Raw genomic sequence first — 24,015 nt, forward strand, 5'->3', positions numbered from 1 at the left:
TCTGGTTTTCACCGATTCGAGAAAGCATGTTACGATACGTTTGCACAACTCTCAGGCTAATTAACGTACCAACGGGAACAACGCTGCGGTGGTCGACTCTGCGGAGACTGCAGACAGACGTGGGTGGTGTCCATCTTAAAATAGGTTGCATACCTTAACGGGAGTCGTGCGATCCTTTTTCGTGAATTAAATTCATCCGTCTCTCTGTCGATCCGCTACATTTTTCGAGGCTATTCGTCCTTTTCGTTCTTACTCGACAGATATTGGAACTCGTTCCGATCCATAACCACAGTCTCGTTGCTTTCAATGCGGTTTCACGAAGTCGAAGCTAGAAATTTCGAGATTATTCGGGTCAACAGTCTCGTTACATACATTCGAAGGCAGAAATGTGTCTGCCTATATTTTTCAAAATTATTCAACTGTGTATCGTACTGGAACTAGAACTTTCGTAGTCATTTGAACTTTACGCTTCGCGAAGACCGAAGATTCGATGACGATGATCTCGTCGCTTCCGACGAAGCGCATTTTTTAAATTATTTCATCTCGTCCCTTCGAATGTTTCACAAACTTACAGTTTGGTCGAATAGAATTTTCCATAAAAAGTGCAATAGTGCAATAATCTTATAAGCATTGTTTTCGTTTCACTTTCACATTGCAAAGCAAAAATAGTAAGCTAGCTAAGAATTTATCGCTACTGTCTCGTTCACGGCATTGTAAGGAAAGTCCGCTGCAGAGATTCGTGCTTGAAGTCTTCATTTTACAGATACTTATTCGAAAAGCTAGCAACACTCCGTACGATCGAAATTGGAGACGTAGTTGGGATACAAGTAGCATTCTGTGAAATTGGCAAGCGACGCCTCGAGCCAGGAGTTCCGTGTTTATAGGGGTTGATGGCCACCGCGAACGGAAGTAGCATTGCGGTGTATTGCTAGGCTTAGGCGGTGCCCTTACCATTGGGGTAGGTTAGGTCTATTCCAAACTGCGTGCGAGAACACGCGAGATCCTTATCGACGAGAGTTCCTCGTGAATCGCTCTAGAAGACAAACTGAGTGTCCGATAACCATCGTTTGCCGGAAACTTCTCCAACGAGTCTGACTTTCTGTTAGGTCTATCAGCTGTTATTCGCCATAGTAACTTTGTTGTTATTTAATCGATTTTATTCGTAACGCCACGTTCGCTTGCACAAGAAATCTGGAAGAGGATAAAATAATTTGCTCGAAGACGATCATCTTTCGAGAATGGGATGATCGTTTATAAATTGATATTGATTGCGCAGAATACTCGAACAACGGAAGTAACGACCGATTAAGATAGAAAGAGACAGGTGTAATCGTTGAAATTTGCGAGCTGCGAAGAAGACCAGATAGAAATCTACCGTTGCACCTGCGGTGCGTGTTTCCGGCGACGGTATCGATTCGAAAGTGGCAATGCAGCAAGTGCACCGGAAGAGGAAGGAGCATCGTCGATGAACGAGGAAGACATATCAAAATCCTGTGTAAAACCAGCCAGTACCGACCGTGTGCTTAAAGTAATTTTCAGTTGAATCGAGAACGAAGGAACCGCGATCGAACTTCTCCTTTTCGCGAATTTACTCGCCGGAATACCACTTTGGACAGTGTTCGTTACCGCGATTCGTGCCGATGAGAACAGTGATTAGCGGTGGGTGATGATCAGTGACCCACCGTTTCGAATGAAGTGGTTTTAGGATGATGGTGGAGCGTGTTGAAGATCATCTCTTCATGTATCGACGTCCCGTTTACCGGGTCTTCCAGTACCTCGAAACCACCGAGTAAGTATATTACATCCTTAATCGATTCTAACACCTAATCCAGCTATAATAATTACAATTTGTCAATTAATAACTTTGCAACGTCCATCGTGAAAATTCTGAAATTTATAAACAATCTGTATTCAAGTGTATGAAAGATCATCAGGTTGTACGAGTTTCGATAGAAAGCCATTTGACGCAAAATTGCCATGAGTTTCGGTAATTAATAACGTAAAGACATCGAATAGCGTAGTAGACATTCTGTGCGTCGTTCAACCGCAAAAATCGTACAAGCAAAGATGAAATCGCGTTTCCCCCTGGCGTGAAATCGAATTGAATCGAATCACCATAATAATGCAGGGAGAGCTTTTGAAAAGTTTGCACCCAGAGAGAGAGGTCGAGGTTCCAGGCAGTCTCCTTCGGAGCGCTTGGATATCCAGCTGTTAGAATCCTCGGAACCGCGGAACAGGCGTTTAAACAAAGGAGGTTGGCTTCGTTTGAAGAGCAGCCAATGGCAATTTGCGTGCATAAAGGCCTTTGAAAGTTCCTTGGAAATTCGTGAATGAAGAAGCAGCGCCGCGAGCCATTGGACCAACAGAGACGGAACAGCTTCTTTTTCGTGGCTGTTACGCCGGTGCGATGGTAACGGGCTAACCATGGCGAAATTGCCATCATCGACCTCGTACTCTTCTGGTCTTGCTAACCGTTGCTAATTGGCGCTATTAAAGTACACTTCGCTACCGTCATCTCGTTACATTTTATAACTTCCAATCCTTCCGATTACTTATTTATTTAACACCGTTCACCGTGGCGGAAACCACTGCACGATCGAGACAAATTATAAAAATTTCTGAAAGTAGAATTTTACGTGTTTTACATTATTTAAAGCGTTATTATTTCTAAAGATGAAACGCGCATTTATCGTTAGGATGTGGTTAAGCAGGAAGCATTTCCTCGGTTATTGCAGTGCATGTATTCCGAAGATTATCTTGGACTTCTCGACAGAAGATTAATTCGTCACGGAATGAATCCGCCGTAACCTCGAGCTTAATCGCGTTAAGTCGTTTCCATCGAAAATTGAGTTATTCTATCGAATCAAATCGGCTATCGATACAGGAGCAATAAAGAAGAATCTTGCCGCAATTAGCTTCCTTATCTCGGCAGTTCTGACGAAGTTACCATGTTCGTTAAACGCAGAGATTCACCTGGGATAGGCCAATTAATTTAAGGGTTCATCAGAGTATACTCGACCAGACAAGGTTCCTGTATAGCCAGGTCCCATATGGCTCAGCAGCCTCGCAGGCTCAAAGGAAGAGTACGTCGTAACCGATAATGAAAATCGTTCAAGTTCCATAAAAGTGGCCGTGCGTTCTATTACCACGAAACGCGAACAATCTGAAATATTAAATTTATTATCGTTTCTTGCGCCATCGGTCGTTGGACCGTTGAAATATGAAACGGTCCTAAAATAGATCGACGCGAACAAAAGTATGAACGATAGCTTCCTCTACATTTTTCCGCAACAAAGAAGAGCGATCTTTGCGCTCGATTGTACGCGTAGTTCGCGACAAAACGGTTAACCACGGTGCTTCTAATAAATAATCTCGCGATCGACGTCTCCATGCAGTCTGTCCGTCGACATGGAACACCCAATCACCCACCAGCAACCCGTTCGTACAGGAATTGCGCCAATGACGCGATTTTTCAGCCTCGTCCCACGCGATTACGAGCTGCCAAACACCGGCACGACTCACTTGAAAAAGAAGATAAGATCGAATAGGATAATAAAGGATAGGAAACGAGAGAATGTCAGGTTGTTCGTTCGAAACGTTGATCAGTTTCTGTTCGACGACGAGCTCGCGAACACGCGCGCGTATATATACGTACTTCGTATTTACATCCGTCGACGAGTTACGAGGATGAGCATCCTCGTCTCTAGTGATTCGACGGCAAAACTAGGACGTGACGAGTTTCATTTCCAACGTTCAATTTTCGTCGTTCCATTCTGAAATTGAAACGCCGTTTCAAACTTGTCCAAGATGAAAAACTCTGAAAGCGCCTTGCTCGAACGACGTTGATAGTCCTCCAGTTTATTCTTTTCGTCGATCGTTAAATGTAACGTTAGATATTTCGTCGCGTTGTATCGAGTACAAGTTGTACAACTTTTTCATTACATTCTACGGTAGCAGAGAAAATAGAGAGAGACCCTAACACCTAAAAAAGTAACAAAAGTTGTCCGAATATCGTAGGTGCCGAATCCACGAAAGCGATTAATTTTTCGTATTCTTTCATTTCTACCCACAAAGTTTGATATTTTAACTTTGGAGCACCCTCCACCTTAATACCAGCCATAAGAACATATGGAAGAGAACTTGAAGCTTCGAGGACCACCTAACGAAAGTTGGAATTGCAGCTCCAGAAAGTTAAAATCTTATAGTTTCCTCGAGGAGGATATACAACCGCGCGTAATTGAATTGCATCGAACGAGATCCAATTCTATCATTTCGACACGGTTCCACATCACGAGGATCGTATCGAACGACGTATCGAGTTACGGCATTCGATGCAAAAATGATCGACAGACGAGTAGACGGTGATTATGACGAGACGACTCGAGCGTGCAGAGTTCACCGATGTATCCGTAAATCGATCCATCGATCGATCAGGGGATTTTCTTTCGGTCGTGATCCCAGAAGCGTGGACGTCTTCTCGTGAAGATCGCTCGCTAAAGTAATCAATCGAACTTGCGGTGTTCTATCGTAGCTTCGTTCGAGCTGTTCCCCGATAATGTTGGAGCTGGTGGAACGCAAAGCAAATGGAATTTCGTGGCCAAGTTGTCGTGGTCAAACTTTGAACACGTTCGCGAAGGATCCAAAAGGGATCCTCTTTCTCAGGCGAGACAAAGGTTGTCCGCGTGAGAAACGATGGAGAAAGGAGAACGGAGGGCTGTTGTGCTCTCTTGGTCAGCTAGGGTGCAACGAGTCCTACAGTCCGGACACCTTGGGCACGTGGAAGTTCCACAAGGTGTCTCGAAAGAGGTAATCGTTAGGTTAACGACCAAATTTCACCCCAAATCGCCCTCCCTTTCTGTCCTCAAAAAATACAAAAGTTATTGCTCATGACGTGCCATATTAGATTCTCGAGCGTAAAATCGACATTCCACGTGGCAAGGAATCGTGTCAACGGCACAGACAGATCGTTATAACGCGTTCGTGATAGTGGAATGGTTAAAGGGTAGAATTTATGCTCGCGTTTTTTCCAGCACGCCTGTTACAAGTTTCGCGACTCGTAACGAGCGTTTGAAGCTCGCGAGCCTCGTTACGCTCGCCGTGACGCGACGCGACGATGCAAGAGCGCAATAGAGAAAGTAATAGTGAAAGGTAAAGTGCGTGGGCGACAGTTGCAGGTGCGTAGCGTATAGTTCTGTTCACGCCGTTGGGTCAGGGCCGGAGAGACCCTCTCTCCCCGTCTGTTCGCTCGATCACCTAAGCTTTTAACCCTCCGATGTCTAATGTTACGTTCGCGGACGTAAATCGCCGCGAAAGCGTCGAAAAAATATGTCTTCGCGACATTTCCGCGAAGACGTAAATAGCGAGTACTCGGTTACCCACGCAGGAAGTTCAATTGCAACGCGAAGATGTACGATCGTAAATCCTTCATTGAATACTATGGATCCATACGCTGGTCCCATATTATATGGCCACGGATTGTATCGCTAAATTCCTCGTTCCTACAGTTTCGCCTGTGGCGATATAACGAACGTCTACTGTAGATAAGCTATGCTGGTAATGGTGCACGTTGCATCGATAATCGCTTACGGATCGTCGGCTCGGGTGTCCGCAAATACGAGTCGTACCGCGAATCGGTATACGTTACTCGAAAAACAAATCGGTGCCAGTTTGCCACCCAACAAACGTTCCTTCCGTCCATCATTCGTGTCCAACTAACTAATATTCTCCGTTTCTTCTTTTCGATCGTTCTGCTTTCGGTAATTCGGTGCTGTGTCTCCAACGTTAAGCGTTTATTTAGGATTGTTCGAGTATTAGGAGACATAGAAGCAGATCAATCCGAAGTAATCTGTTCCAGTATTTCGATGGAAGTAGCTCGTGGCACTCGATGTAAGCGTTTCGTCCCTGACCGACGGCATTCCTTAGCTGGACGACGCTCATAATACACATTTGCATTAATAGCCGCGATGCAAACATGCTCTCGATGAAAACTGAATGCTAGTCCCCGTCTCGTCGGTTCGGTCGTTCGCCCCAAAATACTTGCAAGTTCGCGTCTGGTCGGTTCTAAATTTGATTAAATCCGAGTTAGATTCGGGTTATATTTGGTCAAAGGTTTCGTTGCGGTGCTTTCAAAATATTTGGTGTTCCTCTTTTCTCCAAGCGAGCTCAGTGTTCTCGATTGTTCACTGCGTGACAGTAATTTAATGTCCAGCATTTATTAACGATCGAATCGAAGACAAACGAACGAGGCATTTTATTAGGTCATCGCTTGACGTCATCGACGTCAAATTTCCTCGGCGGAAATATCTGATTCATTGTCGAAATTCGTGATAAGAGAAGATTATCAGCTGATACGATAAATAGTTATATCAGGTCAGTTTCAAGGAAACTGATTTCAGGAAACGAAGTATGTTTCGATTTAATAAAAATCGAGACCGGATTAAACTACCCAATGTAATATACCTAACTAAAACTCTCACACGGTGCTAAGTAGGTAGGTACAATTTGAAACGAGTAAGATTTTCTCAGGAAAGTCTGCGATAACATATGCAACATAATTCAATGGCTAATCTGACTTAATTCGAATCTAAGCCGAACCTGACCTCGATCAATTTTTAAATCTGATCCCACCGTGATACTTGTATGAAATATTAATACAGAAAAGATGTAATAAAAGTAACTGTTAAATGAATCAAGTTATTACTATTTTAATCCTTTCGCGACTGTTCAAATTGAATTATTTGGAAAACATCCCCTTGTACGAAAAATCTGTGCTCGATACTTTCGAATGATCTGTAAAGCGGGAATCACCCAACGTTGTACAATCATTTCAGCCGCACCTTGTACGATCCGTCTGATAAAAAAGCAGTCACGTTTCGGCTCGGTCAGACACAAGTCAGACACCCAAGTCGTTAGTTCGAGGTGCAATTGCAGAAACCCATAGCCGCGATCGGTGAACGTATCATCGCATTATGCTTTTGTAATATCTAAAAATACCCGGGCAACGATCGACGTAGTGCACGAAGAACGCCTGGGAGCGATCGTTTCGAATGAAACAATCGATGATTGCGCGATGACGCGTCGATTTGCACGCGGAAGAATCGCAATCTCCTTTATTCTCGTCTATTAAGAAATATTTCTGTGAAATGTGTAATTTATTCACGAGGGTGTCCAACTCCGAGGAGGACCTTGATCCCTTGAACGAATCCGATGCGGACGAACAGATTTTTCTTCCTGTTCCTCTTCTTTGGACACGCGATAAAAAGTGAATCATTTATTGATACGTAATTAACCAGTTTAAGATAAGTTGGCGAAAATTCAAATTTAATTTCAGGGCCCCGCATTTATTTAAACACCTTCCAGAATTAAAAATTTAGAACCTCTTCGTTGACAAGGAAATTTAGCTTTTTGGAAGCTCGAAATTTCTCTTAGGAGAACTTCGATAATCCTTCCCTCCGTGAACTAATGAATAAATTAATCTTTCCAGCAAACGCTTTTCCGTCGGTGAACTACCGACGGTCGAGGTTTTACCAGATAATGCATAGTTAACATGGTCGTCGACTAAGCCGAGATTTTTTTATGTTTTATTCCGTACTTTTTGTTCCATGTAGCCATGAGGGGATGAGCACTGGCGTGGGAGATGGAGGTGGAGGTGGTGGTGGTGGTGTACAGGGAAGCGGAGGCGGAAGAAACACGCCGCCCCATGGATCGCCCACCCCCATGGATAAAGCGACTTTGAAAGTCCATCTTCCTAACGGTATGCCTCTAATATGTTTTCTTCTTATTCAATATCTACCGTGTACGAGATACGATTACCCTGTTATTTATACCCATTAACAATTAAGTTAACCATTTAGATTACCTACCTCTTCCTTTCAGGTGGTTTCAACCTGGTTAAGTTCGGTGACGCGATCGATGTAAAGGGTATCATCTCTTTGGTAACCAGTCGATTAGCTGTTGGCACGCGACACTACAGACATCTCTACGCTATGAGGCTCTATCACCCTGGATCGGGGGAAAGTTACTGGTTACATCAAGACACTACCATGTACCAGGTATTTTGACCCGTGAAAAAATGATTAAGCGGTGTAACCTATGTTCGTTACTGATCACCATAATGTTAATGTTTAATAGGTTCAGGAAAAGTACGAAAAGAAACATCCCCATTGCGAGTGGAGGTACGAGTTAAGAGTGCGATACCTGCCGCAGAACCTGAACGATTTGTACGAAAAGGATAAAGTGACATTCTATTATTACTATGATCAGGTAGCATTACTTGGCTAGTTCACCAAGTATCTGTTGCAATAAGTGATTGTAATTGATTTAATTTCAGGTTCGAAACGATTATTTATGCGCGAACCACTCGGCCTTAGACCAAGACGTAGCGGTTCAATTATGCTGTCTTGAAATTCGATATTTCTTTAAAGACATGCACCAGATAGCACTCGACAAGAAGAGCAATCTCGAGTACCTAGAAAGAGAGGTAAATACAAGAATGAAGTTTATACGTTTCTTTTGAACGTGGAAAGTATACTTTGAATTTAATTCGCAGGTTGGTCTGCACAAGTTTTTACCCCGATCCGTGTTAAACGGAATGAAACCAAAGGCTCTACGCAAATTGATACAACAGCACTTCAAGAAGGTGGCAGCGTTGTCTGAACTAGAATGCATGTTCAAATTCTTCGACCTGTTACGGGCGCATTATAGATTCGACCAAGAGAGATTTATATGTGCTTTGGGGGTATGTTCATTTTCAAGCAGTTACAATAGTGAATTACGCGTTGAAAAAATGTAACATTTTGCTGTTTCTGTTCTCAGTCAAGCTGGTCAATACCTGTAGAACTAGTCATTGGACCAGATTTAGGAATATCTTATATGGCACACAGAGGTGGAACGGTGGTAAGTGTTTCGTTCACACTCGTTACATAACACTAGACATTTGATACTTTGCCTTATGCTATCGATTACCGTTAATATTTTATCTGATGTAGCCAACGAGGATGGCAGAGTTTTCTCAAATACAGTCTATTCAGACCCTCGTATCAGACTGTAAGGAGCACGCAAAAGCCTGTATTAAATTGAGGGTAGCTGGAACAGCCGAAACGTTAAGTATAACCTGTTCGAGCCTGGACCAAGCAGAAAGCCTTGCAGATCTGATCGATGGATACTGTAGGCTAGTTACTGGAAGTAATACTTCGTTATGGAATAGAAAAGGTATGCTATATTGTTTAAACTACATCTTTAAACGGCCGTGAAAACTGGCATGTTCTCACTATTGAAACTTCGATCTTTTTCTGCTTTTTCTCGGTACTTATCCTTTTAGCATTACCGTTTTAAAGCTAACAGTTTTGGTGTTCATGCGACAGACATGTTCCTTAACTTTCTACTGACATTTGTCATAGTATTTGAGAAATTAAAGTTACATTGTATTGTTCATTCGGTGACTGTACGTTTAGTTCCCTCGTATCTTCATAATCGTATTCATATTTTACACCTGAATATATAGCACGAACCCCCCCGTTTGCGTTAACGAACGATACTAAGTTCTAATCGTTTACACTTCCAAGCTGCATCGTGGAAAAACTATCCCTGTCCATGCAAAGGTTTGTAGCATTGAACGATCCCTTTGTCGTAGTTTAATGTTTAGTCTAACATCATATTGCATGAGAATCCCCATCAATCGCATTTTGCAATTACTGATTATAAACCTTCTTTCAAAACAGATGCTCATCCACCAAAATATAGGCAAGATGGAGGCTCAAATAGTCCAGAGAAAAATGTGAGCAAAACTGGAACTATTTTGTCGGAAGATTATGCAGAGATTGTAGACGAGGAAGGAGATTACTCGACTCCTGCTAGTAAGTTTAATTAAAGAGTTCTGTGCGCCGTTCTACAGTGACTAGATAAAAGAACTATTAAAGTTTCGACTGGTATTTAAATTTCTACTTTACTTTATAGCCAGAGATTATGAAATAGTAAGGAACCAAGTGGAACTGGGTGAAATTATCGGAGAAGGTCAATTCGGTAATGTACATAAAGGGTCTTACAAAGGAAGGGATAACCAAACTATAGCAGTAGCAGTGAAAACCTGCAAAGTCGACGCGGATCTCGCTACATCGGAGAAGTTCCTCGAAGAAGCTTGTAAAAAAATCTCTGTTTAACTTGTACAATAAGATGTAAATTTTTGCGAACATATCTAATAGTGCTATCGAATATTTCTAGATATAATGCAGCAGTTCGAGCATCCTCATATTATAAGATTGATCGGAGTATGCTCAGAAGCACCAATTTGGTTAGTGATGGAATTAGCTAGGTTAGGAGAGATGCGAGCTTACTTGCAATCGAATAAACACCGTCTGGACCTCGCCACGCTTTTACTATATACATTTCAACTAAGTACTGCCCTATCTTACCTCGAAAGCAAGAAATTCGTCCACAGGTATGCAACTGGAGAAACTATATTTTGTCAAGAAAGTTTGATGATTCTTTTTCGTTGAATGTTATTAATTGTTTACAGAGACATAGCTGCTAGAAACGTGCTAGTTTCTGCGCACAATTGCGTAAAGTTAGCCGACTTTGGCCTTAGTAGATGGGTAGAGGATCAAAGCTACTACACCGCGAGTAAATGTAAGTTACCTATAAAGTGGATGGCGCCTGAAAGCATAAATTTTCGAAGATTTACAACGTCTTCTGATGTCTGGATGTTTGGTAAGTTTTAACAACTATGCAATATAAGTTTGCGATTATCGTAAAGGAAATCTAATACATTCTCTTTGTACTCGTTTAAAGGTGTATGCATGTGGGAAATCTTGATGTTGGGTGTAAAGCCATTTCAAGGCGTGAAAAACAACGAAGTGATTCGCAAACTTGAAAATGGCGAACGACTCGCGCTACCAAATCACTGCCCCCCACGATTATATTCCTTGATGTCTCAATGCTGGAGCTACGAGCCCAGCAAACGACCGACGTTCAAAGAAATCAGAGAAACTCTGCAGTAAGTGCATACAATTTATTTCTTGTATTATTTCTTTGCATCGTTTATATTGCATCGCAATGTTGCAGTGAAATATTGCTAGAAGAAAAACATCAGCAGCAAGAAACGATGAGACGAGAAAACAGGAGAGTACAGGCCATGTCTTGGGGTATGTATATTGCTCCGAAGGTATTCGAGGTATTTTATGAATCACGACACAAATGAGTTTCTTGCTGTTTAGGCGCAGACGATGTACCACCGCCGAAACCCTCGAGGCAACCACAAAACGCGACGGATCAGTCTCAACTAACCGCCGTAGCACCAGTTTCGACGTATATCGTTGCTCAAAGTCCTGAAGTTCTTGCACAACTTCTCAAGGATAATCAAAGCAGGGGGGTATGTCCCTCCGTGTACACAACTCCCGCATCGCCCTTTAATACCTTAGCAGTGCAGTTCCAAGACGAAGATCAAGTCTTAACCACTGCCTTAGTTTCAGATCTACCTTTTTTCGATCCAGCTGTCTCCGAACCTTCCGCCTCCCACGACACTCATTCAGGAGACTCTACCTTATCCGATACGAATCTAGACTCCCTCGAATCCTCGGACACTCCTCTCATGTCTAGCCTCGGTATATCAGAGACGGCGCAAGCCCAATCACCTGCTGCTAACAGAAAGCAGCAACAAAAGGTTAAAGAGATGCAAAATTTATACGCGGTTAGTTCGAAAGTGGTCGGTAGCGTTACCGGAGATCTTTACTCTCCCGTGCAAAAGTTCTCCACGTCTAGCTCTATCCCCGTCACAACTACCGCAGCTAGCTGCGGCGAAATATACGGACCAGTCGCTAATTTCACACAGAGCTCCGCTATCGTTGGTAACCTTAGTCAAAGTCCTAGCGTGGGCGGTAACTTCGGCGAGAATCCCGGAAACTTTGGGCCTAGTAGCTTAACAAATATCGTAGGGTCGAATACTCAGAATCTGTCCGGCAATTGTGGTCAATTCTCCTCTAACGTTGGTCAACCGATAAGTCAGAACGTCAGCTGTTCGCAAAGTTCTGCTGGCGTGTATCCTCGTGCGCCTATCGTTAGCTCGACCAATGCTGCCATACCCACGTCAGCCGCGGAATGCCTTTACGGTCCTGTCCTAAAATTCCGGGCGCAAAACATCCAACATCAAAACGTGTCCGACTTCGGTGCGTCTGCTGCATCGTGCATGCCAAATCAAAGGGGCAACTTGGTGCACACTTCCACTTCCGGGCAAAATCTGCAAACCCAACCATTGCACGCTCAAAACTACCAACATCAGCAAATATACTCGAACATCAGCCACCTGGGATCGCAGCCAATGTACTTGCCGCAGCACGTGCAAAACATTCAACGCCAAAATACCATTCATCAAGCGGTTTCTTACATCCCCGCGCAACACGTCAGCCAGCAAAGTCAATCGAGCGGCGCCAACCAACTTTATACGGCCCATGCGACCTCCGTCGGGCTGGTACAACCTCTGAAAGTTCAGGGTCCCGTGTACGCGCAACAAATGCAGCCTGGAATGGCGAGTCATGTGCAAAGTTCGCAAGCAACGGGCGTGAATCAGCAATTGTCCTATAATATGGCGCAAAATCACCCTGTCCAAGTGCATTTCACTTCCACGTCGGGAGCTACGGTTCAGCAGGCTAACCAGCAATACATTCATCAAAGTAACGTCGTTATCGGACAGCAAGCGAGTTCCATTAATGTCACGCAACAGCTTGGTCAGGCACAATGTAACGTTACCAATCCGACTACCAGCGCAGTAAACGTAACGCAATATTTAGCGCAACCGCCTCTGCAACCAGGAATCGTAAGATCCAGTACGCCTCAGATAGCGACTGGCGTAGCGAAAATTACTACGTTCGTAACTCATAAACAGGACGAACAATTGACAAGCTCTACCGATGGTACGCTGTCCGGGTCTCTGATATCATCCGCTGTCAGTGATAGCACAATGTCATCGAGCAGCTCGATGACAGAGGAGGCTCAGCAAGATCAGGTTTGGCAAAGCCTCCTAGGAATGACAATCGCATCTTCTATCTGCAACAGCATATTTTTTTTCTTATTTATGACTCGATCATATTCTTAAAGCACCATATACTTTCATTGCGAATCGAATGTATATACAATACCATGCATACTGCTTTTGGTATATGCAGACGCGCTCACATGCTCATTTAAGTTGACACGATGGCCCCTTCTTGCCGTTATACGACTAGATATTTTATTTTTTTATTTTTTTCATTACAATTGGACATTTTGTTTTGCAGTTTAGTAGGCTAATCCTTATTGCATGAAGAATGAATATAATTATTGATACTGTATAACAATTTTGAGCTGCATGCGATGAATATGATTGCACTGATAATTTAAAATTGGTTTTGCATCGAAAATTATGCATCTCTTTAATTTTAATATGTATATATAATTATATTTAGTAACCCTTTGTACTGCAAGTATGCCACATTTCATTTAAAAAATTAGTTACATCAGTTCCAAATATTATTTTTATTTATCATTAGATACTCTCCTGCAAAGGGTTAACGCGTTGACTGTCACGAGGATTCGCAGAACAAACGTAATTTAATCAGACAATTGACAAAATTGAGATAATTTGAAGTACCGGTAATTAGAAATAGTAAATGTGACAGTCGGTCGTGTTAAATATCTGGTGTATAAGATATGCAAAGGAAGATATGTACAACTTAATAATGAGTTGTTCCATTTCAGAGAACCGTACAATCGCAGCTATTCGACAACGCTACGGAGAACTTTAACAGCGGCGTGGATGATGAACAAAAGTTGCTAGAGCAGCGACTTTTGGAACAACAACGTCAGTCTGAAGAGGACAGTCGTTGGTTGGCTAGAGAAGAGGTGAGATTTTGTTTTTTTTTTTTTTACAATTTGTTGTATTTATATAATTGCTGTTTTTCTTTGTAACATACAATTTGTACATTCAGAAACGTTTATCCATTGCAACGAGTGGAGACGAAAGTGCCAGTCCACCAGTTCCACGTTCAGTGACGCAGTCACCAAATCACGAGCAACACAGTGCTAATACTGGTTCTTTAGGTTCTGACAAAGGCAGCGAGAAAGTAATCGTTGTAAAGGTAATGTGTTCAGCTTATGACTAGATAGGCACAGTCAAAATTATCAGTAATACTTCAAAGTATTCTTGTTTCACAGAAAATGGAACCAACACCTACTGCAGATTTAGATAGAACCAATGACAAAGTGTATGATTGCACTACCAGTGTTGTGCGGGCTGTAATGTCCCTTTCTCAAGGTACTAGGTTTTACAATCAATTGCTGTTATAGACTATTGAATAAAATTTTAACAAAATGATTAATTTAGGTGTTCAGCAGAGCAAAGCAGAACAATACTTGGAGTTAGTACGTAAAGTAGGTATTGAACTGAGAGCATTGCTTTCATCTGTAGATGCACTGATGGATATATTACCTATATCTGCTCATCGTGAAGTAGAAATGGCTCATAAGGTACTTAGCAAAGACATGGCAGAGCTTGTAACAGCTATGAAACAAGCCCAAAAATATAGTGCAACTACTTTGGACGTAGAATATCGGAAGTATGTTTCAGTAAATGTACTACAGTAATGAATTTTCGTGCGTTACATGTTAGAAATAAAACATGTGTGTTTTCAGGGGAATGTTGTCAGCAGCACACATTTTAGCAATGGATGCAAAGAATCTGTTAGATGTAATTGATTCGATCCGTATTCGTTACCCATACGTGGATAGTCAAATTTGTCAGAAGCAAAACAATATCGCACCAAAAGAACCTACACAGGAAAGTCGTATTCGTTCCAGTCAATCTGGAGAACAATTTCTAAGGAGAAGTCAGTCTAGCGAGCGTCAGGGTACCACCTTCAGGCAGAGTCAAAGCGGTGAACTTTTACATAAAATGGGTCAGTCCGTCGATCGATCGTTTCAGGTAAATTATGTTCTATGATAGTAATATCAAGGCTCCAGTCTCAGAGTGATTCTGCCCTTCCTGCATAATGAATCTTATGCAATTAATTGATTATTGGTAATATTTCTAACAGAATTAAACGTAATAAATATTTGTTTCAGGGTAGTCAAAGTGACGTTAATTCCAGCTCTAGTTTAGAAAGAAGACATCATATTGTTACTAACAGCCTCGAACGCAATTCAACGACCAGAAGACAAATGACGACTAATAGTTTAGAAAGAAAACGACCATCTTTGTCGTGTAATATCAGTCCTATGAATAATTCGGTTAATTTGCCACCAATGGTACCAGTTACTTGTAATTTAGTCCAAACGGTTCATCCGAGTCAGACAGTGACAACAGGTGTTAATCAACAGTCAGTGTTTGCATCTAATAACAAAACAACAAATGAAAGTGCGACAACTGATAGCTAACAACGAGGTGCCTTGCATTAAGGTATGATTATTTCATTTATTATGACAAAAGTACCTGAACCTTCTTTTTTCATTTCTTACGTTTATTTTAGGAAAACTTCGGAAAAATATTTGTATATACATAGATAACGTCGTGCAAGTTACCCATCTACGTCTCGCGCATAACTCAGCAACAAGAGATTTAGTATTTGCGCTTTATAGCTCTTTTTAACATTTAATAGACTTTGTCTAAACGTACTTATAGATAAGACAGTATTCATTAGATGTAGTGATAGATTATTGTTAAGAGGTGTAAGTTATAACTACGAAGAAATCACTCCAAAGCTTTAGAACTATTGTTAATTTGTTATTGTATAACGAAGCTGTACATGGGGTGACGCAAAAGGCACCCTCAAGCATAAAGAGCTGTATACAATTCTCATTCGTACAAACCTAATAATCGTAAAATGATACATTTTTATTTCCTCGCGCATGCTTAAATATTATTTAAAAATAATTACGCAGAAGTCATAATTACAAGGCCATGACGTATACGACCCATTACTATAGAGATTGTCTTCTTGCATCACCCTATAGGTAGTTGAATAATTCTCTTTCTCTCTCTATACATATATATATTATATTTATAAATGTATATTTAAAAACGGTTAAAATTATTCCCCAAAAATTTAATTTCGTGTAAGACATAATCTTACGGTAATATTGTTTTTACAAATTCGTAATTTAATAGTCTATTTCCTGCTATGAGGAGTGATTGCAATGTAAAAAACGGGACTGAATGTTATTTCTATTAGCTAATTATTTAGCAATTCATACCAATTTGTGAAATTTATACAGACTGTTTTATAAAGAAACGAATCATTCTTCAATGGCAAGTCAGTTCCTATAAAATATTTATAAAAAATTTCATCTTTGCATAAAAATACCACTGGTAAATTTGCCAATGCGATGCGCTCATAAAACTAGTGCATTTACAAATCTATTAAATATTCCATAGACGTAAAGTATTCCTTTTTTATACGATTTGTTACATTTTATGTTCTTCGACAAATTTTATTTCGTATAAAATTAAGATCCAAGTTATTGAAATGATCCTTTACATCCGTTAAGAAGGTTTTTGCATTGTCCATTATGTTACAGACATTTGCAGTTTCATGGTAACGTGCCAAGACATACTTGTATACCACAAATACATTTTTTTATAAATGCATTGAGAATATATAGTGATGAACTGTCATCCCGGGACTTTGTAACTCGCATTTACAACATTTGACACTGCTATTGCATCGAAACCGTAAAACACTTTTCTCTTCGATTACATTTAGCGTATGTAAATAAATATTTAAAATTTATATCATTTAATAGTGATGTTGATAATTATGTAAATGTTACTTTTTAGCAAATGTTATCTTTTAAATGTTATCCTTTAAATTGCATTAAAATGTTCGACAAATTTTTTATTTTCAATTTTATAATGTACTAACATTTATACAGTCTCGACATTATATCATTTATTATAAAAAATATTTTTATTTTTTCAATTTTTTTCTATTACATATAATTCTTGAAAGTACATCCTAACAAATATAATATTTGATAAAAACGCTACAAAATTTTCAGAGTAAACTTATAACTTTTATGTCATAGTAATTTTGCAACTAAATTTATATTCAATTTTTTATTGTTAATTATTCAATGATTAAATTGTTTGGCTACTGTCATATTGTATAAGATTTTGCAACCAGTAATGGAAGAATGAACATACGAGCTATTTATTATTGTTGCTATAACTAATTGTCCTTTGAAATATAATTGCAGTTTTTCAGAAAATAGAAACTACTGAAATAAAGGCAGTCCACCATGATCAACCGTGTTATTGTTATTAATTAGATGATGGATAATAAAAATAAACAATGTGTAATGATATTTAAAAACTATTTATAGAACGGTGTAAATGTAACTATGTATTACGACCTGAAGCAAAATAAACAGCGAGAATGATTTCAACACCATTAACAATTTTATTCATTTACCGTGTTTTGAACTGTAATATTTAATGCCATTAATGACCGAAGATCTGGCATATTTAGTTAAAAGAGCATTGACATTTATTTTGCTTGTTGCTAAACATCTAAAACAAAAACACTTTTATGATAATGAAGAAGGAGCATACTGAGAACAATATTCTATTTTTGCTTACAATATGTATGGTGTTATTTCTTCTACTGTCCATTTATCCTTTGCTTTAAACAATGCATTAAATCTTTCATCCGTATTTTTTGGCAAATCTGTTTCTGGAAAAGCTATTACTTCCTTTTTCATTGTTAAACTGTTCCATATAATAAGGGCTATTCCACGTAAATACTCATCTTTTGGTTTCATTTCTACATTAAAGATAAGTGCAATAGAAACAGAAAATATAACTCATAAACCGTTTTCTTGCATATTACAACTTACTTTCTGGTGTTCCAATGTTCCATGACTCCATAAACTGTGTATAGTCAGTTATTGAAGAAGCAGCAAGAAGAACTTTAGCTAAACTTTTGCAACAATGCTCTTCATTATATCTGGAAGATTACATTCTGCTATGAAAGATACTTATATAACATGTACTCTAATAAGATACATTCACATAATTTCATATACCTGTATAAACATGATCCATCTTCTTTAAATTTGTCACTTACTTCAGTATATTTGGCAAACAAAGTATCAAAAACTGATTTATGAATAAATTCTTTTAAATAGTCATATGTAATTTCTCTATCAACCTCATCCAACTCCCAACTGTTTTCATCAAAAAGATCTAACATTAATGTTAAACTTCTTACTTCAGATTCAAATGATATCAATCGAAAGTAGCCTTAAAATGTGTATAAGAAATAATATTGTTAGTCTTTTAACTATATTGGCTACATAATTGTATGACTGATTTATAAGTGTTAAAAGTGTAATATACCATCAATATTAACTATTAAATAATCATTCAGGGCTTGTCTTAGTTCCTCTTCACTGGCTTGTATCTCACTTTGTAATCTAGACCAATCATATAAAAGTTCTTGAGGTATAGAAGATTCATATTCCATTCCTTTAAAAGATGTAGGCCCAAGCAAATCAAGTAATTTCTCCAATTTAGGTTTACATTCCTTTACCTTAAGAGTGTTCACATATTTATTTAAGATTACATGCTCAGAAATACTAATTTAGTCCATAATATTTGTACCTCAAAATAGGTATGAAATATTCCCAAAATATTATTATCTTTTATTATTCTACCACCTGTATGCAACTTTGTTTTTTCGAACATACTTGCATTTGGTACTAATAAACATGAATTAGATGTTTCAGATTCTTTAACATCATATGTTCTATTTTTTGTACACAGTACTACAGAATCTTCTTCATTACCCTGAAATGTTAAACTGAAATGTAAATAATAATGATTAAAAGTAATTAAATAACAAAAATTATTAGGAAAATGACAATAAATTTAAATGGATATTTACACATCTCCCTTGTTAATCATTTCTATTAAATGATCATCAATCTCTAATAACTTTATATGCTTATCAATATTATGGTCTTCTGCAGAATACAAGATTTGGGTAACACTTTTCAAATCAGATTCTTTAATAGTAGCCAATTCTAAAGTATTTCGCACTTCATCCATCGTCCGCGAGTATCTACAAAAATTAAAATTATCAAACATTTGTAATTATTAATATATTATATTTTTAATATTCACCCAGAATTTGCAGTTTCCATTGTAAATACAAAATTTAAAAACTGCAACAGGTTAGAGCACCTTTATTTACAGGTTTACTCATTTAAATTTCAGCAACATAATAAAACTACACAAAGTAACATGATTGAAACTTAACAGTTGTCTTATATTATAACATTTTACAAAATTTCATAGTCTAATTTTCATTTTATTTTTAATCATTATATACATATATAAATGAAACTGAAGACGCATCAATTACATTTATTCAACTATCATGCGCAACTTGTAACCATATTAGCATTCTCTATTCCATGAAAAAAATGAATCTCGAAGTACGACTTTTCGTTCGTTCAACGCATGTTGACTATGATTGGTTTGGACTGAAAACTAACGTACATGCGCTGTACGATCTAAAAGGTGCCAAATGCGATATATCTAGTGATCGAATAGTTTCGTTATTATTATGTTTCTATTTCTAAACATCTTTTTAATAGATCATATGATCATGTAAACGAATTTTATTACTTTTAAAAAGTTGTATTATCAAGGCAATGATCATAAATCTGACAAAGAACGCCTTCAGTGTCAAAGTTCTAAGTTTGTATTATAGGAGTATACATCTTTCTGGATGAAATTTAAGTTCTATATTCCATTAGAGATTATACTCAAATAGATGACTCCTTTGCATATTGATGAAATAACTTATATTAGCTTCCTACATTGATTATCAATTTCTACTATATATTTTATCCATCGTATATATAACTAATGGAGTGAACGTAAATCATGGGAAGGGGTAACATAAGTAGTGGAGGAGCCTTGTAGCGCAGTGGGAATGCGCAAAACGCTAGTACTCTTTCATGAAATGAAGACTACTCGTTCTGCTTATTAGAAAACAGTGCTAATATTAAAAACTTTCTGGTTTATTCAATTTTTTTTGTTTCCCTGGGGTATGTAATAATTTCCTTATTTTTATATACAATGCAATATCAAATGCAATATAAAATATTTATTGTTCAAACTGTTATAACTTTAAATACCAAATCTACTCATCGATATAACAATATCATATTTTTTTGTTTGTCCGTTATTTCTTTCTCATATTCATTTTCCATAAAACTTTTCATACTGTAATCAATTAAAAATATGTATCAACAATGTTCATGTGTTGATAATGAAACTTATTGTAACATATCGTCTTGATATGTGAAATAACCTTTTATTCACACAATGAAAAACTGACCTTGTCCACAAGTATATGGAAACAAAACATGATATTATTAATAATGAATTATGTACTTTAAGTTTTATGTAACATAACTAATGGATAATTGTGTAGCAACAATAATTTATTTTCTTTTTATAGAGGAATAAATATCCAATATAACAAACATGTCAAACGATGTGAATTCCCAAGCTGACAAGGTATTATTCTATTCAAGTATTATGCATGTTTCATTTGTGCATGATAAATGGAATTTGTGATATGTATTTAAAAGAAATGTATATGCTGTAATTATAAAATTGGGCTGCTATTAAGACAGAAATATCAGTAGTTCTTTTAATTGGAAAAGAGGAAAATTATGGTAACCAATTTGTTTATTAATGCTAATTTTTCTTTGGATCAAGCCCAATGAAGAAGAAAATGTCGATAGAGCAGAAGAAGAAGGCAGTTCATCTATTGACCTGCATGCGGTACCTATTTCTGCAAATTAAAATTTTGCTGTTTAACAATCTTCTATTATATATCCTGTCTCTTCTTAGTTTGTTACTAACACTAATTTAGTTGTATGATACTTGAAATTATAGATACAATATCTGGAAATGAACATTTTAACATTGTGTAAATAACAAATTCAAATTTTAGCAAGAAAGTGGCCCTATATATGGAGGTTGCGAAGGACCAAATGCAATGTATGTAAAACTGGTTAGCAGCGATGGACATGAATTTATTATTAAACGAGAACATGCCTTAACTAGTGGAACAATAAAGGCCATGTTAAGTGGTCCTGGTCAGTTTGCTGAAAATGAAGCTAATCAAGTTACTTTCCGTGAAATACCGTAAGTTTTTCCATATGTTCTCTATCAAGAAAATTTAAATATTTATAAATACACGAAATTATTTATACTTTTTGCTTGCAGCTCTCATGTATTACAGAAGGTCTGCATGTACTTTACTTACAAAGTACGTTACACAAATAGCAGTACAGAAATACCAGAATTTCCTATAGAGCTTGAAATTGCATTGGAATTATTTATGGCTGGAAATTTCTTAGATTGCTAAATACATTAAATAGCATCAATAATTATCAGCAATTATCGAATTTAATTCTGGGATGTAATACAACATTTTGTTATATTTTTTTTTTCCAAAATTTAATTGGTGTTAACAAATTTTTTCAGTGGATATTGCTATTTTGTATTTTACTTACATTTATAGTATATAAACGTTTAACGTGGGATAGCTGTGATTTCGACAACAGATTGTCAAATGTGCACCCATAAATTGTAAAATTTCATAATTTATACAAGATATTTAACAAATATTATAATATTTTCGATTATTAAGCAACTCAAAACCTCCTATATTAGATTATACTTGATTACATTTATTATATATTTTACTAGCATAACAAATTGTTACATTAAAAAAAAAATTTATATCAAAAGCTAAAATATCAATATAATGTTAAACACATATTCACGACTATTTTAATCTGTTTTACGATTGCAAAGGATTTATATCGTATATAATTAATGAAGAGTTTAAACAGCAACATATACCAGAAATTTTCGTTTTTAATAACATTATATATTGATACATTGTTATTTGAATTTTTATTACATATAAGAATATTTATTTTTGGTTTATGTTCATACCATAAATTACTGTACATTATTTTCTAGGAAATTAAGTGGTAACAAAGTTTCAGGATACAAAATAAGTTTATAAGTAGAATACAGTACACTTAAGAAGTAGACTAATTACAAAATTTGTGATGTATTGTGAGTTAATGTAAGAAGAAATGCATCAATCTTTTACAAAACCTTTATAAAAAACATGTACATGTAAACTTTTCTAATATAGCTAATTATAAGAATGCAAGTTAATAGCCGTTGTTTCTCTTTCTGTGTTAAACATAATTTTTATGGTTTTACTTTATATACAAATAATTATTAAATTATATTCTACAGATAAATAAATCCATTTGTAGCATAAATATTTTGGTTAATTTACTGCTTTTTACATTTTTACTTCATTTATGTTATGTTACATATCACAGTTTCACTTGTTCTTTCCATCTCTCTCGATATCTTTAAACTTTGCTTCCAGTCGTTTAGAATATGCCGCTAATTTATATGCAGCTTGCTCTAATTTAGTTACGCTATCATCAATTTCATTAATATTGTCCAAAATAGGTTGCAGTTTTTTATATTTTTCATTTAACGAATCTAAAGATTGAGATACACCTGATGATATGGTTTTCAGCTCAGTATATTTTGCAATGGTTTCTTTGTTTAATCGTTCCAATAAACGATAATCTGCATGAGTAGCTGTAAGTTCTTCTTGCAAATATTCACCAGTCTTTTGAAACATAGTATTCGCTAATCGACTAAGGTTTGGATCATGAGGATCTAATGCCTCAAAGCTGCTTGTGCTCGTCGAAAGAGTAGTTCCACGTTTCGGAGATTCACATCGTGAACTATGATCTTCCGTAAAAAGAACTGGTTCTGTTTGTACATCTTCTTTCGCTGAATCTTTAGTAGTTGTCATTGTCGATATAAATATTCATTTGTTCGAAAATAAACGGAAGAAATAACTCCAATTACGACAATACACGTTATCTATACCAAATGTCAAACTTTTAGAGCACGTATACAGATACAAATAGTATAGTTCATGGACTAAAAATTGGCGTCCATCTAGCGGCGAAACGGGTGAACTAAACGTAAAAATGAGGGTCCGAACACGCATATAAGGAAAATAAAAAAATTAATATTTCGACACTTTGGCGACGTAGTATGGTTCCTGAGGCATTTAGAAACAAATTTCTATTAGGGTTTGATGCGTTTTGATGCCTAATAAAGCCAGAAAATCAATTTTTGTCGAATTCGGCTCAAAACGGTACAGGTGGCGCCATCTAGCGGCGAGCAGCGGAACTACGAAAAACTAAAATTTCGATTTTCTCGAAAACTAGGGACTTTTCCGAAATTCTGAGATATACAAATTCTTCCTTGTCGCCTACCGAATCGAACGAATCTAATTATAGCTGGCTAGGACCATTATTAAAGAAAATAGAAAAATAGCCCATTTCATGGACTAAAAAATTGCCGTCCATCTAGCGGTGAAAGTTGGAACTACAAAAATAGAAAATCCCGATTTTCTCGAAACCTAGGGACTTTTCCAAAATTCCGAGATATACAAATTGTTCCTTGTGGCCTAAGGAATCGAACGAATCTAATTACAGCCTGCTAGGACCATTATTAAAGAAAATAGAAAAATAGCCCATTTCGTGGACTAAAAAATTGCCGTCCATCTAGCGGTGAAAGTTGGAACTACAAAAATATAAAAATGCGATTTTCCCGAAAATTAGCGAACATTGAGTACTTCTGAGGGTCAGAAAGTGTTATGTGATCGCATTGGAAGCAAAATAATGCAATAAAAGCTTCCTAAAGGCTTTAATAAAGAAAATGAAAAAAATGTCATTTTATGGGGAAAATTTGTGGCGCCATCTAGCGGCGAAACCGCGAACTAAACTGAAAAACCGTATGTTCGAATACGCAGTATAGGTGTCAAACAAAAATTGATTTTCTGGGCTTAATAGGCAAAAAAGTGAATAACTTATTGAACAAACATTGTTTTAAAACGTCTAATGAAGCATACTACG

General features: G+C 37.5%; 4 protein-coding genes across 16 annotated transcripts in view; 2 read left to right on the forward strand and 2 right to left on the reverse strand.

Moving 5' to 3' along the window:
- Fak (protein tyrosine kinase 2 Fak) overlaps positions 1-17,406 on the forward strand; it is a 37,016-nt gene extending 19,610 nt beyond the window's left edge. For 5 of the 9 annotated variants that reach the window (XM_076533435.1, XM_012297440.2, XM_076533434.1 and 2 more), the window contains exons 2-24: positions 1,277-1,789; positions 7,608-7,753; positions 7,876-8,051; positions 8,131-8,262; positions 8,330-8,479; positions 8,549-8,737; positions 8,815-8,895; positions 8,988-9,210; positions 9,564-9,599; positions 9,720-9,854; positions 9,955-10,137; positions 10,219-10,435; positions 10,514-10,704; positions 10,786-10,990; positions 11,059-11,138; positions 11,211-12,994; positions 13,726-13,869; positions 13,956-14,105; positions 14,182-14,281; positions 14,351-14,582; positions 14,659-14,947; positions 15,088-15,421; positions 15,492-17,406. In XM_076533435.1, coding sequence (XP_076389550.1) covers positions 1,707-1,789; positions 7,608-7,753; positions 7,876-8,051; positions 8,131-8,262; positions 8,330-8,479; positions 8,549-8,737; positions 8,815-8,895; positions 8,988-9,210; positions 9,564-9,599; positions 9,720-9,854; positions 9,955-10,137; positions 10,219-10,435; positions 10,514-10,704; positions 10,786-10,990; positions 11,059-11,138; positions 11,211-12,994; positions 13,726-13,869; positions 13,956-14,105; positions 14,182-14,281; positions 14,351-14,582; positions 14,659-14,947; positions 15,088-15,399 — 5,238 coding nt within the window. In that variant the 5' untranslated portion in view covers positions 1,277-1,706 and the 3' untranslated portion in view covers positions 15,400-15,421; positions 15,492-17,406. Of the gene's footprint in view, positions 1-1,276; positions 1,790-3,609; positions 4,807-7,607; positions 7,754-7,875; positions 8,052-8,130; positions 8,263-8,329; positions 8,480-8,548; positions 8,738-8,814; positions 8,896-8,987; positions 9,211-9,563; positions 9,600-9,719; positions 9,855-9,954; positions 10,138-10,218; positions 10,436-10,513; positions 10,705-10,785; positions 10,991-11,058; positions 11,139-11,210; positions 12,995-13,725; positions 13,870-13,955; positions 14,106-14,181; positions 14,282-14,350; positions 14,583-14,658; positions 14,948-15,087; positions 15,422-15,491 lie in introns of those variants that run through there. The other 4 variants (XM_012297438.2, XM_012297441.2, XM_076533438.1 and 1 more) reach the window with 4 other exon arrangements.
- On the reverse strand, positions 11,077-19,490 carry LOC100880772 (sister chromatid cohesion protein DCC1). 4 transcript variants are annotated; one of them, XM_012297437.2, is made up of 8 exons: positions 19,145-19,379; positions 18,906-19,082; positions 18,623-18,821; positions 18,359-18,551; positions 18,046-18,262; positions 17,857-17,966; positions 17,600-17,783; positions 11,077-13,035 (listed from the first exon to the last, which is right to left on the reverse strand). In XM_012297437.2, the coding sequence occupies exons 1-8, from the start codon at positions 19,162-19,164 to the stop codon at positions 13,032-13,034; spliced, it is 1,104 nt and encodes a 367-aa protein (XP_012152827.1). In that variant the 5' UTR covers positions 19,165-19,379; the 3' UTR covers positions 11,077-13,031. The 4 variants fall into 4 exon arrangements, with proteins under 4 accessions (XP_012152827.1, XP_076389560.1, XP_003708453.1 ...); XM_076533445.1 differs by lacking the exons at positions 11,077-13,035; positions 19,145-19,379 and adding exons at positions 17,321-17,530; positions 19,386-19,490; XM_003708405.3 differs by lacking the exon at positions 11,077-13,035 and adding an exon at positions 17,321-17,530.
- Positions 19,491-19,992: 502 nt separating this feature from the next.
- Positions 19,993-22,237, forward strand: EloC (transcription elongation factor elongin C). Of its 2 annotated transcripts, XM_003708406.3 has the most exons (5): positions 19,993-20,076; positions 20,493-20,551; positions 20,756-20,821; positions 20,994-21,187; positions 21,269-22,237. In XM_003708406.3, the coding sequence occupies exons 2-5, from the start codon at positions 20,519-20,521 to the stop codon at positions 21,408-21,410; spliced, it is 435 nt and encodes a 144-aa protein (XP_003708454.1). In that variant the 5' UTR covers positions 19,993-20,076; positions 20,493-20,518; the 3' UTR covers positions 21,411-22,237. The 2 variants fall into 2 exon arrangements, with proteins under 2 accessions (XP_003708454.1, XP_012152836.1); XM_012297446.2 differs by lacking the exon at positions 20,756-20,821 and having other exon boundaries at positions 19,994-20,076.
- Positions 22,162-23,024, reverse strand: Blos2 (biogenesis of lysosome-related organelles complex 1 subunit 2). Its single transcript, XM_012297445.2, has one exon. It carries the CDS (start codon positions 22,899-22,901, stop codon positions 22,413-22,415), a length of 489 nt encoding a protein of 162 aa, XP_012152835.1. The 5' UTR covers positions 22,902-23,024; the 3' UTR covers positions 22,162-22,412.
- Between the last annotated feature and the right edge of the window lie 991 nt (positions 23,025-24,015).

The sequence above is a fragment of the Megachile rotundata genome, chromosome 7 (genome assembly GCF_050947335.1).
Source record: "Megachile rotundata isolate GNS110a chromosome 7, iyMegRotu1, whole genome shotgun sequence".
Classification (NCBI taxonomy): Eukaryota; Metazoa; Arthropoda; class Insecta; order Hymenoptera; family Megachilidae; genus Megachile; species Megachile rotundata.

Bases quoted from the DNA above. Each gene is read 5' to 3' on its own strand.
- LOC100880772 (XM_003708405.3), bottom strand. From the start codon at position 19,164: ATGGAAACTGCAAATTCTGG. The intron at 18,822-18,905 runs GTAAATATCCAT...TTTACATTTCAG, and splicing joins ATGATTAACAAGGGAGATGT to TTTAACATTTCAGGGTAATG. The intron at 17,531-17,599 runs GTAAGCAAAAAT...TTTTTGTTTTAG, and splicing joins GAAATAACACCATACATATT to ATGTTTAGCAACAAGCAAAA.
- EloC (XM_003708406.3), top strand. From the start codon at position 20,519: ATGTCAAACGATGTGAATTCCCAAGCTGACAAG. The intron at 20,552-20,755 runs GTATTATTCTAT...CTTTGGATCAAG, and splicing joins TGAATTCCCAAGCTGACAAG to CCCAATGAAGAAGAAAATGT. The intron at 21,188-21,268 runs GTAAGTTTTTCC...TTTTGCTTGCAG, and splicing joins GTTACTTTCCGTGAAATACC to CTCTCATGTATTACAGAAGG.
- Blos2 (XM_012297445.2), bottom strand. From the start codon at position 22,901: ATGACAACTACTAAAGATTCAGCGAAAGAAGATGTACAAACAGAACCA.